This window comes from Cornus florida, unplaced genomic scaffold (assembly GCF_030987335.1).
Source record: "Cornus florida cultivar Cherokee Brave unplaced genomic scaffold, ASM3098733v1 CherokeeBrave_3.0.0_Hap2_Chr05, whole genome shotgun sequence".
NCBI classification, from domain to species: domain Eukaryota; kingdom Viridiplantae; phylum Streptophyta; class Magnoliopsida; order Cornales; family Cornaceae; genus Cornus; species Cornus florida.
Window position 1 is genome coordinate 82,132,382 of NW_026775575.1, and position 14,202 is coordinate 82,146,583.

Below are 14,202 nucleotides of genomic sequence, written 5' to 3' on the forward strand. Positions count from 1 at the left end.
AGAAAACAAAGCTATCATTTGTCCTTTTTTCACGTATGCGCGCTCCAATAAGAATATCCAAGCTTTGAATGTTTCAAAATGAGTCCCCAATTTGAATTAGCAATTTTTTTATTTTATATTTTATATTTTTGTTATTATTATTATTTTTAGAACTGGTTTAACACATAACCAGTTTGTGGAACTGGTTTAGATTCTTGTCCAGGCCTGAACTAGGACAGTGCTACACTTGTAGCCAAACAGATGGATTTGGGCCTTGATATATAAGATATATTATACATATATACCATATATGTCTCAGAAGTCTGGCAAACCCAGAAGAGGCAAGTGTTGCAGCCACGGGGGGAACGATCGACAATGCACCGGCGAGACGGATAACGGCGGCTGTGGATGGCTCGGATGGTGGAGAGATGGCGAAGGCTTGATGGCAGTGAAGAGGAACTGCGGCGGCGACGGCTATGGGGTGGCTGGTGGTGATGGACGGTGGTGATGTGGTTTGCACTAAACACTCTACAGATGAATGAAAAGAGAAAAGAAAATGGGTGGCAGAAACTGGGTTTGCAAATGGAGTTTAAAGGTGGCCAATCAAAGGTGGGCGAAACTAGGCTTCAACCCACCAAAAAAAAAAAAAAATTTACCATACTACTTTAAGCTCAGCCCAAACAAAAAAAAAAATAGTAATGGTAGCTAAGTTCAAAGTTAGTCTATTCCTAAAGTAGCCCATTCCATTCAAAAATGCTAGATCCGCCTTGTGGCCAATGGCAGCCATGAACAGGGGGGAAGAGGAACTTTTTGGTATTTTTTTTTTCTTTTATTTTTTTCAACAAAAAAGAAAACTGGAACGGGGTTGAAGAAGATGGAATTTTTTTTTTTTTTTTTTTTTCAAAAACAACAAACAAAGCATTGTACACTGGTAGTATAGATCATATAGTGAAACAAAAGCAACCGTGCTTAAAAATTGGACAAAAACGAAACCAGAGGTTGGTTTTTTTTTTTTTTTTTTTTAAAGAGATAATGATGGATACAAAACAAAAAAACTGAAAACAAATATTAGTAAAACTAAAATTACAAAACTAAGAAAAATAGAAAAGAGAGGAAGATAGAAAATAAATGGTCATAAAATTAAAACTCAACTTTGAAGCGGCAACGACGCCATTTGATAGATGTGTATTTATGGACTTGTTGTTATCAAATACACTCCATATCAAGATAAAATGCTTACAACCACTTGACTAAAAATGTCTAATGCTCAGTAGGGTCGAACCACACATTCAAGTGAGTTTTTGTTTCCGAACAAGAGATTTTAAAACATTGATTTTAAAGTTTGTTACTAACTAGAAATGAATATTGGAAAACAAATATTTAAAACAATATTAGAATAAGAAAATTTAAGTTTATAAATTGAGAGCAAGAAAATGATGAGTAATATGACAACAACGCATTAATTGAGAAGAAAATTACAATTAGAACAAGTAAGAAAAACTCTCTACCAGTCTATTCTATCTATCTCTATCTCTACACCCTTTTGAATGCTACAGAGTTGGCTATTTATAGCAAAAATTGTGTATCCACAATTGTTGCCTTTTGATCAATATTAACTTCTCTGACTTCTTTCTTCCTTTACACCACCTCGCTACACCTTACTCTGACTACTTCTGTATCAACCCATTCTGTATCAACCACTTCATTAGTTCTATATCTACTTTACATTTTCTTCCTTCTTTTGTTGACTTTTCTTTTCTTTATTTTATTTTATTTTCTTCTTTCTCTCTTCTCATTTCTCTTCTTCACGTGCACATCATTTCATTTCTCTTGCTTTTTTTTCTTTTTTTTTTTTTTCTTTTTTTCATACATTAACACCTATAAAACATAAAACGAGCATATAAGAATGTTTAAATATTAGAAAAGTTTGATTAAAAACTTATTTTGGTACTTGAAATAATAAGCTTTGTGTAATACCCCTAATTTTAAAAAGGATATCCCGGGAATTTTAATTTAGTAGTTAATTGCATTTTATTTGATTATGTGTGATTAGTTGAATTAATTTGATTTAATTGTTTAAGTGTTTTAATTCGTAATTTGATTATTTAATTGTTTAAGTGTTTTAATTCGTAAATTGATTATTTAATTGTTTAAGTGTTTTAATTAGTAAATGGATTTAATTGTTTTAATTTAATTTAACTGCATTTTATTTGATTATGAGTGATTAGTTGAATTAATTTGATTGTTTAAGTGTTTAAGTGTTTTAATTAGTAAATTGATTTAATTTTTTTAATTTATTTGAGTTAATTGTTTTGATTTAATTTATTTAATTATAGTTAATTATTTAAGTGGTAAATTTATTTGTTTTGTTTAATTTGGTTTTCACGGGACTGTATGGGACACATATAGTTATATTAGGGTTTCAGTTTATAGCCGGCAATGTATATATCATAGGTCGGTTTATGGGCCAAGGAGGGCTCTGTCTCTATTAAACAAGGATTAGGGTTTGGGATTTGTACGCCTATATATATACATGCTTTTTGGTATTAAGGATTGGAAAAAAAAAAAAAAAAGACTCTACTCGCGTAACATAAAAACAGAGAGATACAGAGTGAGGTTTTGAGAGAACAGATTTTGTTTGGTGTGGGATTCGACGGGGATTTCAGGGTTGGACCTAGGAGAAGGGAAGGGCAGAGGTATTAGGAAGCTAGACTGTGTTGCAGTGGTTACCGGACGTTGGGAAGACGGCGACAAGTTTTGAGTCCAAAACTTCAAGCAAGTTTTTTTCTTCCTCCTTCCCGTTGGCCTGTGTTCTGTGCACCTAGATATACTCTAGGGTTCTAATGGATCAGTAATTGAATTAAGCATGTTTTTATATGTCAATTTAACCTTATCTTTGCCTTGAATAAATTCGGTGATGGTTTTTTTAAAGTTCATTACAGTAGTTGTTTTCCTAAGCATGATTTGTCTGTGGAACTTGTAGTTTTTGTTTTTGATTTCAACTGTTGTAAACACTCCATGGGGATTATACTGGACATAGTTAGGACCCTTGGGAACAGTCTAAAACTAAATAAAACGGATGGGAAGCGGCCGGCGTTGAAGAAGAAGGTCGCAGAAGTCACAGACGGACAGACGGCTTTCAGAGAGGGAGAGAGCCGGCTCCATGGAGGAGGGAGCCGGCTCCCCCCTAGTGTAGAGCCGGCTCTAGGAGGTGTAGAGCCGGCTCTACCCAAGTAGAGCAGGCTCCAATAAAAATTGGAGCCGGCTCCACCTTTGTTCATAACCTGTTCTCGCTCAGTTTGCTTCCGGAAGGTGTTTAATGCACTGTTTGAAGCTGTTGTGTGTTGGAACTGTTTAAAAAAAATATATATTGGGACTTGCCATGGTGATTAAGAAGTTAACTTTGGATAATGTCTTTTAATTGATTTAAAGTTTACTCTAAATTAACGGAACAAACTGTATAAAATCTATACACATTGTACACGATTAAGGGCTGGAAGAAGACTTAATTGCTCAAGCTTATTTTTGAGCATTCCAGTGGGATCTAATATGTTTATAAATTGTTCTAAATACATTATAGGGTCATTGATGTATTGAAGTTGACCTATGCATGCTTTGGAGGCTAATTGTTGAAATTGTACATACTTTCTGCAATGATATGAATTATCGTTTGGATTTTTAATTGCTAGAACATCAAATATCTTCCTGCAATTATTTGGATAATGTTTTGGAATGTAATTCACTAAATTATGATTTCTATATTATAATTGGCATTGATATGGAGGATTATATGCACCAGTATAGGACGGTGGCATACTAGGGATGGTTTAGCTTCAAAACGCTAAGACCTAACATAATGGATTAATGGAATGGATTGTAAGATATCGAATCCTAATTGTGACTAAGTCAGATCAGCTGTAACCAAGTTGGATGACTTCCTGGATTAACGGATGGTAGTTAAGTCATATCCACTGAATAAGTTGAGTGACTAACTAGTTGGTTTATTGTAGGTCAGTTTAATAAATAGTTAAACTGCTTACCCTGGATTTGGACGGACTTCATATATATGTTTATGGTACCACGAGTTGAGCTTGAGTCTCAGACTCGTTGGTTAGGGTGCGTATATACAGTGGATGCGTAGCTGGTTATAATAGGTTGAGGTGTACCCTGTTAGGTCTAGGTACTCATGCCCACCTTTGGGTGCGTATTCGCATGTTGCCTTCTATTCAGGTTGAGACCCCTATTATAGACTAGTGAATGTCCCTTAGTGTGGATATATTTATACGTATGGACTAGATAGATATTGTGAGATGTCTACGGTGTATCTGCGTATCGGGTCACTGTATGGATTGCAGTTAGATTAGAACTTGCTCGTGGGTCTGACCCATTCCTTTATCATTCTTTTCAGGTACAGGACGGTTCCAACCTTAGAGCTTGATCGTGCTTGTCGAGGACAGTCTCACTTTCACCGGGTTACGTAGGACTTCCCCCGATGTTTCTAGTATTATCTATTTTCAGTTTCAGTCTCAGTTGAATTTTAGTTAGGGGTCCATCAGTGGATTCCCAAGTTGTAACTTTGAAGTTTTGAAGGATTGGAGTTTAAATTTTCAGTTACACATAGAGGATTTTATTATTATTATTTCTTGTAGTTTTATTCTATCTTTATTGTTCTTTTTATCATCTGTGTTCGTTTTAAAATACTTTAATTGTTTGATATTCCCTCGGGTTTGGGCCTGGGCCTGATCAACCCGTGTCTCGGATCCGAGGGGTATCACACTTTGTGTACTTATCATTGGGACTCACACACACTGCCTCTACTGAGATTCGAACCCCTGACTTCCCTTTGGGAAGTAAGAGCTTTGTATCGCCAGGCGGCAGGCATGTTGGTTATATATATATATACACACACACACACTTGGAAAAGACACGTGCATCGAATGTTTTGTAACTTAGAGAATTTTTGCTTTCATATATATATATTTTTTCTAATTGTTGATTTGAAGCTTGTAACAATAAACCTTACAATTTTTGTAACTCTTTTTATATTAATTAATAAATATTTTTTATATTAATAAATAAATAGTCAAATATTTTGAAATTGGTGGTACATTTGAGTTTTGTAAGGTAATAATTTTTTTTTAAGTTTTTATATTAATACTGAAATATTTATTGTGTGATAGAGTTTTATTAAAAATAAAATAGGTAATTTGTGATAGAGTTTTATAGAAATTATTTTATTTTCTTTAAATATATTCTTTTCTAATTAGATTTCCTTTTAATAATAAACTCATAATAAATAGATAAATACACGTTACATGTGATAGAGTTTTTTAAAGAAAATAAAATAGTTAATTTGTAAGAGAGTCTAAGTAATTTGTGTTAGCGTTTTATAGAAACTCTTTAAATATATCCTTATCTAATGTGATAAAGTTTCATTGAAAATAAAATAGGTAATTTATGGTAGAATTTTATATAAATTATTTATTTTCTTTAAATATATATATCCTTGTCTAATTAGATTTTCTTTTATTAAAAAAACTCATAATAAAAGGTAATTTGTGGTAGAGCTTTAGAAAAATTATTTTATTTTTATAACAATTATTAAATATTTTTTATATTAATAATTTTTGTCTAGTTATATTTTCTTTTATTAAAAAACTCATAATAAATAGATAAATAGATAATTTGTGTTAAAATTTTATAGAAACTCTTTAAATATATATTTGTTTAATGTAATAAAGTTTTATTGAAAATAAAATAAGTAATTAGTGATAAAGTTTTTTAGAAATTATTTTATTTTTTTTAAGTATATCCTTGTTTGATTAGATTTAATTTTATTAAGAAACTCATGATAAAAGCTAATTTGTGTTAGAGTTTTAGAAAAATATTTTATTTTATATATCAATTAATAAATATTTTTTATATTAATAATTATTGTCCAATTATATTTTTTATTAAAAAATTCATAATAATAAATAGATAAATAGGTTAATTTGAATTTTATTAGGTAGATTTTAGAGTTTTATAGATTTTTTATTTATTTATAAAAACTCTTTTCATATGAATAAATAAATATTTTTTTATATAAATAAATAAATACTGAAATTCTTTGTACATTTAATAATAGTATAGATAAAAATTCTTTTTATATCAATTAATAAATATTTTTTATATAAATAAATAAATATTCAAACTCTTTGACAAAACTTCTGTATTTGACAAAACTTTTTATATTAATTAATAAATATTTTTTTATATAAATAATACTTGTCTAATTAGATTTCCATTTATGAAAAATCCATAATAAAATTAATTTGTGATGGAGTTTTAGAAAAAATAAATAATTTGTGATAGAGTTTTATAGAAATTATTTTATTTTCTTTAAATATATTCTTGTCTAGTTAGATTTCATTTTATTAAGAAACTTGTAATAAAAGCTAATTTTTGAAAGCATATGATAATAAAACTCCATCACAAATTAATTTTATTATCGTACAAATTAATTTTAACCTAATTTTGTAACGAGGGTTAGGCGGGAATGTATATCATACAGGAGTATCAAGAAATACATATGATTTTTTTATATAAATAAATAAATACTGAAACTCTTTATTTTAGAATTCTGGATTTTTAGAATTTTGGATGTCTGTACACCTCACCTCTATTTATAGGCTTCTTGGATTAATAGAATGATGACATGTGTTTTCTCCTGATAATGACATAATCATAACTGGGCCGAGCCGGTTATATTGTGATAATTATCCATAAAAAAATAACTATTCTTTTTATATTTATTTTTTAATTTAAATACTAAAATACTGAAACTCTTTGCATATTTAATAACAGTATAGATATAGATATATATCTGTTTACCAAATCCTACTTTTCTTATTAAAAGACAAGGGTAAAGGTTTGTCAGGAGGACCGTCAGATGAAAGTTTGCATATTTTTGGACAACCACACCCCTTATGATTTTTGTCATCTAAACAGAGCCTTGAAACATGTAAAAAGTTTATTTTACCCTTCACTATTTTATTAATTTTAATTATAAAATATCAAAACACTTAAATTACCAAATTACCCTCGTCACCTAATCAATCCGACAACCAGATTCTCTCTCTACTCTCTCTCTCAAATCTCCTCAACCTCTCCATCTCCACAGCCACCCTCCTCAACCTTTCCATCTCCAGCCGCGAAGCCCTAATGTCCACCCGCGACCTCCGCGAAGCCCTAATGTTTGACTGCAGTCATTTGGTACAAAGGTGAGTCCGGCGAAAACAAACCCAGGTTGAGTCCGGCGAAGACAACCCCACTCCGGTAATGGCGAACAAACGGTAGATCGACGACTACGGTCCTGAAGAGCTCGACCACGTGGAGAAGAACTTGCCCGGTACCAGTGGCTTCGATGATAGCGGTCCCGGCGTGCTCGATCTTCCTCTCTCTGTTCTCTCTCCTCTCCACCCACATCACCGCCATATATACATAAATATATATACACAGTGATGAACTGTATATATATCAGAATGTGCAATCTAGGTTGTCTCTAAATAGAAATTCCATAAGTAAAGGCAGTCAATCGACTTTCTTTAATGGCATTAGTGATAGAGAAGCATTTTCACCGAAGCAATTGATTTGTCAAATGAATTTGACCGAAGCAACAATCCAAGCTTGGTGCAACAGGGAATAGGAATGGAAATGGGTCTCACTGCTGAAACTTTGAAGTAGAAGAAAATAATGCTAGAATTAATACGAAGTGATTTCATAATATATGGACCCAAGTAAACACTCTCCTACTTGGTCATTTTCTTCTCAACAGGAAAAAGATATCCGTCGTTTTGCTGGTACTGTACCAAATGTGACAACAACAGGTGACATTGAGAGTATGGCGATGTATACAGGTCAAGGTGTATGCCTCATCAAGGAAATTCTACCTGCAGCTGAAGTGGTAAAGAGCAATTGATTTCTCAAATGAATTTGACCAAGGCAACAATCCAATCTTGGTGCATCAAGGGATAGGAATGGAAATGGGTCTCGCTGCTGAAACTTTGAAGTAGAAGAAAATGGGTCTCGCTGTTAGATGAGTCAGACCTTGGAATGGATTTTGGTACGCCAGAACAGAACACACAGGTGGGTTCGGGTTTGGGTGGGTTTGAGATGGGTTTGGGCTTGGGTTTAATCAAAGAGTATTTAAGCCGATTAAAATGTTAATTTTATTTCTAAGGGCGATAAGGTTAATTCACCAATTTTTTGTAAGGCTCTAAAGTTGTCATGTTTTCTACATAAGATTTTTTTAATTGAATTTAAATTAATTAGATCCATTATAGTTTAAACTCATAATGCAATATTATTAAGTGACCAAAACTTAAGAAGATATATCAAAGGAAATTTTGAATATATATCAATTTTTGAATAAACTTATAAATAACAAAATCTTACTTCTATTTAGCAAGGATGGAAGTACGACTTAGGTAGCAATTTTTTCTACTTTTTTATGATTAACCAAATATGCTTATGCTGCATAGGGATACAATCAAAACAAAACACAATGCTTAATATGAAACCCAAACCTAATAGTTACCTTGTTTGGTTTGTTGGGCTTAAGGCCCTTTTGCCCCCCACAACTTATGCCCGTTCTCCTCTAAGGAGCCCACTGTATATTGTACATTTGCATGAAATATATATATATATATATATATATATCAGCCAAGCTTTAGTAGCTTAATTAATTTGTATATTATATTCCAAATGTTTTACATGAAAGCTACTTAGTAATGATCTTGAGTACTCTTTACCCATTATTAATTTATTAGGTACTCTATAATTTTACCATCTAAGTATATATGAAATAATTGGTAATTCTGCTCTTTTTGTGCAAATTTATAGTACTAATTTTTACAAAAAAAAAAAAAAAAAAAAAAGGTTGGGTATTCAACGTATAATCATATTGTTGAAGCAAAATGTGTGTCTAAGTCAAAGAAAAATAAATAAATAGAGACTTTTCTTTTGTTTTGTTTCTATAATAAAAGACGAACTGCCTACATATCTGTACATGCACATTAAAACTAATGGTATTGAATATACAAGTCTATCTTATTGATGGTTTTTCTTCACAAAATGATATATATAGATAGATAGAGAGTGTGAGAGATCAGGTGGCAAGGCATGGGAGGATTGATGGAGACATGGGGGTAGCTTAATGTTGCGATGTGTTCACGTGTTTTGGGCGTCATTTTCTGCTTGGCCTAACTCCAAACCTTACCACGACCAACCCATATAACACCATTGATTCCCATGTGTTATGCTAGTCTACGTTAATTTTTTCTCTTTGTTTGCTCTTAAATGCTGTATGTATATATATATATATATATATGTTAAATCAAATGCATGTTCGAAAGCATAACAACAAGTATAGTGGGGGGCCTCTCTCTCTCTAATCTAAATTTTTTCATGCATTTCCATTATGACTAGGACGCTTCAACCTTCTCTTCTTTTAAAGTAGATAAGATTTAACATACTTTTTCTATTATTAATTTTTAGCCCCTTTGTGTCATTCTCTCCTTTCTGTGCATACATACAGATGAACTTCTGAATTCTTTTCAAAAATTTTTGGAGTATTATAGCATGAGGACGGGTGTTGGCGTAATGACAAGACTACGCAAGCATCGATAAGGGTGGACGAATATCCCATGTGATTTGAAGGTCAAGATCGAGTTCAAAACAAGAAATAACTTGCAAAGATCGCTATAGCAAATTTGATGATATGTAACTTAATGTAAGTCATTTTGCTCTTCATAATATTTACTTTATGATTTTCTCAGGAGCATGAACAATAATATTTGGACTTATGCGTAGGAATTGAGTACGTGATGTCAGATCGTTGACAGCAACAGCTGTAAAGTGGTGATGGGGCACCATGACATGATCCATAAGGTAGCAAAATGGAGGGCTCTTTAATGTATTGTATACCTCGTCTTCCGACTCTATTGGGCTTGTGAATGAGCTCCGACAAATTAATGTTCTGTTGGTAGGAGGGAGGTGAAAAATCGAGACAAATAAGGAAAGGAATAGTGTAAAAAAAATATTTCCACCATGGAGAAGAAGTGCAATTTATCATTTTGCTCAATTCATTGTGAGACGGAAAGGAAAGTAGATATTTCTTTACTTTACAATTTTACTTTCATAAAATGATTTTATATTGCATAGCCAAAAGGAAAAATCATCATATTGTGGAGAAGCAACCATTATGGTCCACTTCTAATCTGATAATAACATCTCAATCTTTATGCGTGCGTGTGCATCCACATACTAAAACTGCACGAGAATCATGTGAAGCTATTACTCAGGAAATTAAAATTTTGCAAATTTTTATATATTTGAACAAAAAAATTAATTACACTTTTTCGGCATGTGCAAGTCTCAGAAAAGAAAGAACATATATAATTAGATAGAACTACTACTGTGCAAAGTAGAACTCAAGCAAAAGCCTCCACTTTTCCAGCCGAAAGAAAAAGTCTCGCCCCTCCAGATCACTAGAAAGAAGTCTCTCTCTAGATCAGAGCAGATGTTGCCCAAAAGAGTGAAAATTAAGCACCATAACAGTTGTGCCCCTGCCTCCAAACACCACCTTTACCCACATCCCCCATTCACACAATTCTCATCACCCAAAAATGAAAATGGAAAATCGAAAAATAAAAAAAGAATTTCTTCTTTCTTTTTTCTTCCTTTTTAACATATTTTTATTGAACTTAATAATTTATGATCAACCTGGGTGGTTTGAACCGGATATGGAGCTACTGTATTTTTCTTTCCTTTTTTTTTTTTGGGATTTTTGTTTTGGTTAAACATCGTCAATGTTGGTGTCCGGAGAGTTGATAGGGAAGCATGTGTCTTCGCCACCGGTGCTCCACAGAAAGTGTGCATAGTTGGCGGCGTAGTAGGAGTTGGTCGGGTCGGCAGAGATGGCCTCCAAGTACGTCTCTTCAGCGGCCCATAGGTCCTTCTTCACTTGCCACAGGAAGCTAGCGTACTTGCTAAACGCTTCCGCATCCGCCGGCTCTACTTTCACCGCCTTCTTGAAGTACTCCTCCGCTCTGTAAAAAAAATCCCATAAAAACCAAATCAACAACACAAATCATTAGTCATTCTTCTAAATTCTAATACAACACTTTATTATTAAACCCACTCAAAACTGACCCAACCATCAATATTGTTTGATATCTTCAAATTGGTCAATACTATGATGATTTGGCATTTAACAAGAAGTTCGAAGATATGTGTGACATAAACGTGTTTGAATTACATGTCATGTGATTGGGTCCCTTCTCATTTAGAAAATTATCAATATTTGACTAATTGATTATAGTACGCCATCCATTGCATTGACTACTTATTCACAAATGACTCCAGCTTCCATGGAAAATAATTGAAAATACCAAACCCAAAGTGATAGGAAACCTTTTTGTCTTGTAATATGCCAAAAGAAAGAAAATACTAACGCCACACATTCTCAGTTAAATCCAAACCCAACCCAACCCAACCCTATAATCTTACTAAACGACAATTTGGCTATAAAAATCTTTAAATTGCTTTCCACAACAAGTAATATACGGAATACTCAATAAGCTAATTATATTATTATTATTCAAATTATTGACTGCGACTGAGAATTTAAATTGAGTAAAATGAAATCACAAGATTCATGTATCAGACCCCAATTAGTTTGAAAAAAAAGGATCCATTGTTGTTGATTTTTTATGACTATTGAATGTTCAACTCCCAATTGAATGGAAACCATTAACATGGATGAACAACAATACCACTTGACAAAATTTAAATAAAAAGAGAGAAAATTAATGGAGGACACGAGATTGTACCTGTCATAGTCATGAGCTACGAGGTAGAGGAACTGAGCATAATTGGCAAGGAGGAGAGGGTTGTTGGGTTCTTGGGACAACCCTGTTCTGTATAGAAGCTCTGTTCTGAAGTAATCTGCATAGTCTTCTGCTTCGATCTTCGTGGTCACCGGAGAAACGAACCTCTGCATCGTTTCATGATCCAAAGCCTCATCTCTCAAAGCAGCCTCCATTTTCGCAGCTTCCTCCACTATCGAATTCCAGATACTCACCTCCTCTTCTCTCGTCACCTGCCCTGAAACAGACTCTTCTTCACTTGTTCTCGTAATAGAAGATACACCATCGGGAATAATCGTCCGGTGAGACCTGTCAAATTGTCCTTCACCGTCTGTTCCGCTAGCGACTGGCCGGAATTTCCCTCCTCCGCCATTGTTATCGCCAATAGAAGTGGTCTTCCCGGTCGAGGAGGACACCGAAAACGTCTTGATCACAGAAGAATCAAACTTCTGTGGCCTGTGGCTCTGCTCTTCAGAGACTGAAACAGACTCCATGGTGGTCGCATAAGGCTGCGACGGCGGGGTTGCGGCGATCGCAGCGTGATTCGCCATTGAATAAACACTGTAATTTGCCAACAATATCATCACATACATCATTAAAGTTGGTGTGTGTGAAAACACTTGTTGAAACAACCACACAAAGGACGCGTGCATCTCCTTCTGGACTCGAACTAAAATCCCCTGTAAATCTTCGTAGTATAGCATTTCTCTCATTTGCAAAGTATAGCTGTGAAGCTCTCGAATTATGAAAACCATTGAAGAGAAGGCCTTTTTCACAGAACAGTAAGCAGATTCTCCTGCGTCTCTGAAACCCTCCTGAAAACCCTCTTGCCATTGCTTCTTCCTCTTTATAATCCGTAGCGAAAGCGGCAGGTCTACGCTGTTCGCCTTCCACTCGATGGTGGCCGGAATAATATCGTCTCGTACCGGCCAATCCGGCGGCTCTACATCAATCTTTGATGTAGGAAATTGTCTCTGATTCTCTATAAAGCTGATACTTCTGTTCAAAGAAGAATCTGGACTAATACTCTCACTCTGAATTTCTATAGAACCAGTGAACATCTCTGATTCTGCTTCAGTCATGGTGTTTTCTGTGTTTCCCGTGTTTTCGTCGTCGTCGGATAATTGGAACCTCAATGCCAATTCTTGAATCTTCTTAGAGAATTCTTCGTCTGAGAATGCATCTAAGCTGGCACTGCAAGCTCGTTTGATCATTTGGGTCTTCGATTTTGGGAGCTCACAAGATCTCGACCTGTAGAGCTTTGACCCGAAAAGAGCCGACCGGTCAAGTCGCTGGACGTGGACGTAGCGGCAAACGGAAGCTCCTTCGCTGAAACGACGCCGTTTGAGATAAGGAGAGAGGATAGTGGAAGCTAGGGTTTGAGAGGAAGATGGTGAGTGAGGAAAAGAGGACTGAGACAAATGAAAACAGGTCGGAGAAACCTTCACTCCCATTTCTCACCACTGAATCGAAATCGAAAGCAGAGAGAGTATAAAAAGAAGGAAAATAAGAGAAAGTTGAACCAAACAGAGACTGATGAGAGAAAAGTAATTCGAATCTCGGAAAAAGCTTGAGTTCAAAGAAAGAAAAAAATAAAAGTCTCTTTCTCCAAACGGAAATCTCGCTAACTTTTGAATCAGATCCAGAAAAAGTTTTCCCCTTTCTTCCTTTCCCCTCACAACACCCTGCAATTAAATAAAACAAACGAATTAGTCAACACTCGTGCAACTGCAATTGCAATTTTCCGGAAAAATACATTGAAAAAAGAAAATCTCAACTTCAAATTTGAGAAAATCGGAAGCTTTTGGTATTTTCATGATCAGTTTTCCCATACAAATCGGATCAGAAAACGCAATCCAAGACAAATCAAAAGACACGATAATTCATGATAATTAGACATTCGACCTTCGAAACTAGTAACTATGACCACTAGTAGTAATTTACTTACTTATATATATGAACCAGACGTCGATGGATTTTCCGATGAAGCTCCGATTAGGTTTCCTGTGAAGCCGTCTGAGATGTGAAGTACGACGAACGTATCTTCACTTGTCAAGAAGAGAGGTCACTCGAGGCATCATATATATATATATATACACACACAAATGAAGCCCTTCCCCTCATAAATATCTCTACGGAGGCGGTGGAAAGTACAAAAAAATCACATCGTATATATATATATAACAAAATGTATCTCTGTGTATATGTATTATATTTATTTACAATATAGTACTCGTAGTATTATGAGAAAAGTGTATTATTATTATTTTTTTAAATTTTTTAAATTTTGTAGTCCCGAGTCAGCAGGCAATAT

General features: G+C 34.1%; 1 protein-coding gene across 1 annotated transcript; it reads right to left on the reverse strand.

Moving 5' to 3' along the window:
• Window positions 1-10,322: 10,322 nt before the first annotated feature.
• Window positions 10,323-14,007, reverse strand: LOC132307180 (uncharacterized). The gene is made up of 3 exons (XM_059804867.1): window positions 13,837-14,007; window positions 11,853-13,573; window positions 10,323-11,069 (listed from the first exon to the last, which is right to left on the reverse strand). The coding sequence occupies exons 2-3, from the start codon at window positions 13,340-13,342 to the stop codon at window positions 10,817-10,819; spliced, it is 1,743 nt and encodes a 580-aa protein (XP_059660850.1). The 5' UTR covers window positions 13,343-13,573; window positions 13,837-14,007; the 3' UTR covers window positions 10,323-10,816.
• Between the last annotated feature and the right edge of the window lie 195 nt (window positions 14,008-14,202).

What these genes read in the sequence shown, in the direction of transcription:
- LOC132307180 (XM_059804867.1), bottom strand. Translation starts at nt 13,342, where the DNA reads ATGGGAGTGAAGGTTTCTCCGACCTGTTTTCATTTGTCTCAGTCCTCT. An exon ending in GTAGCTCATGACTATGACAG is followed by an intron (nt 11,070 to 11,852) that starts GTACAATCTCGT and finishes TTTTTTTTACAG; the next exon opens with AGCGGAGGAGTACTTCAAGA.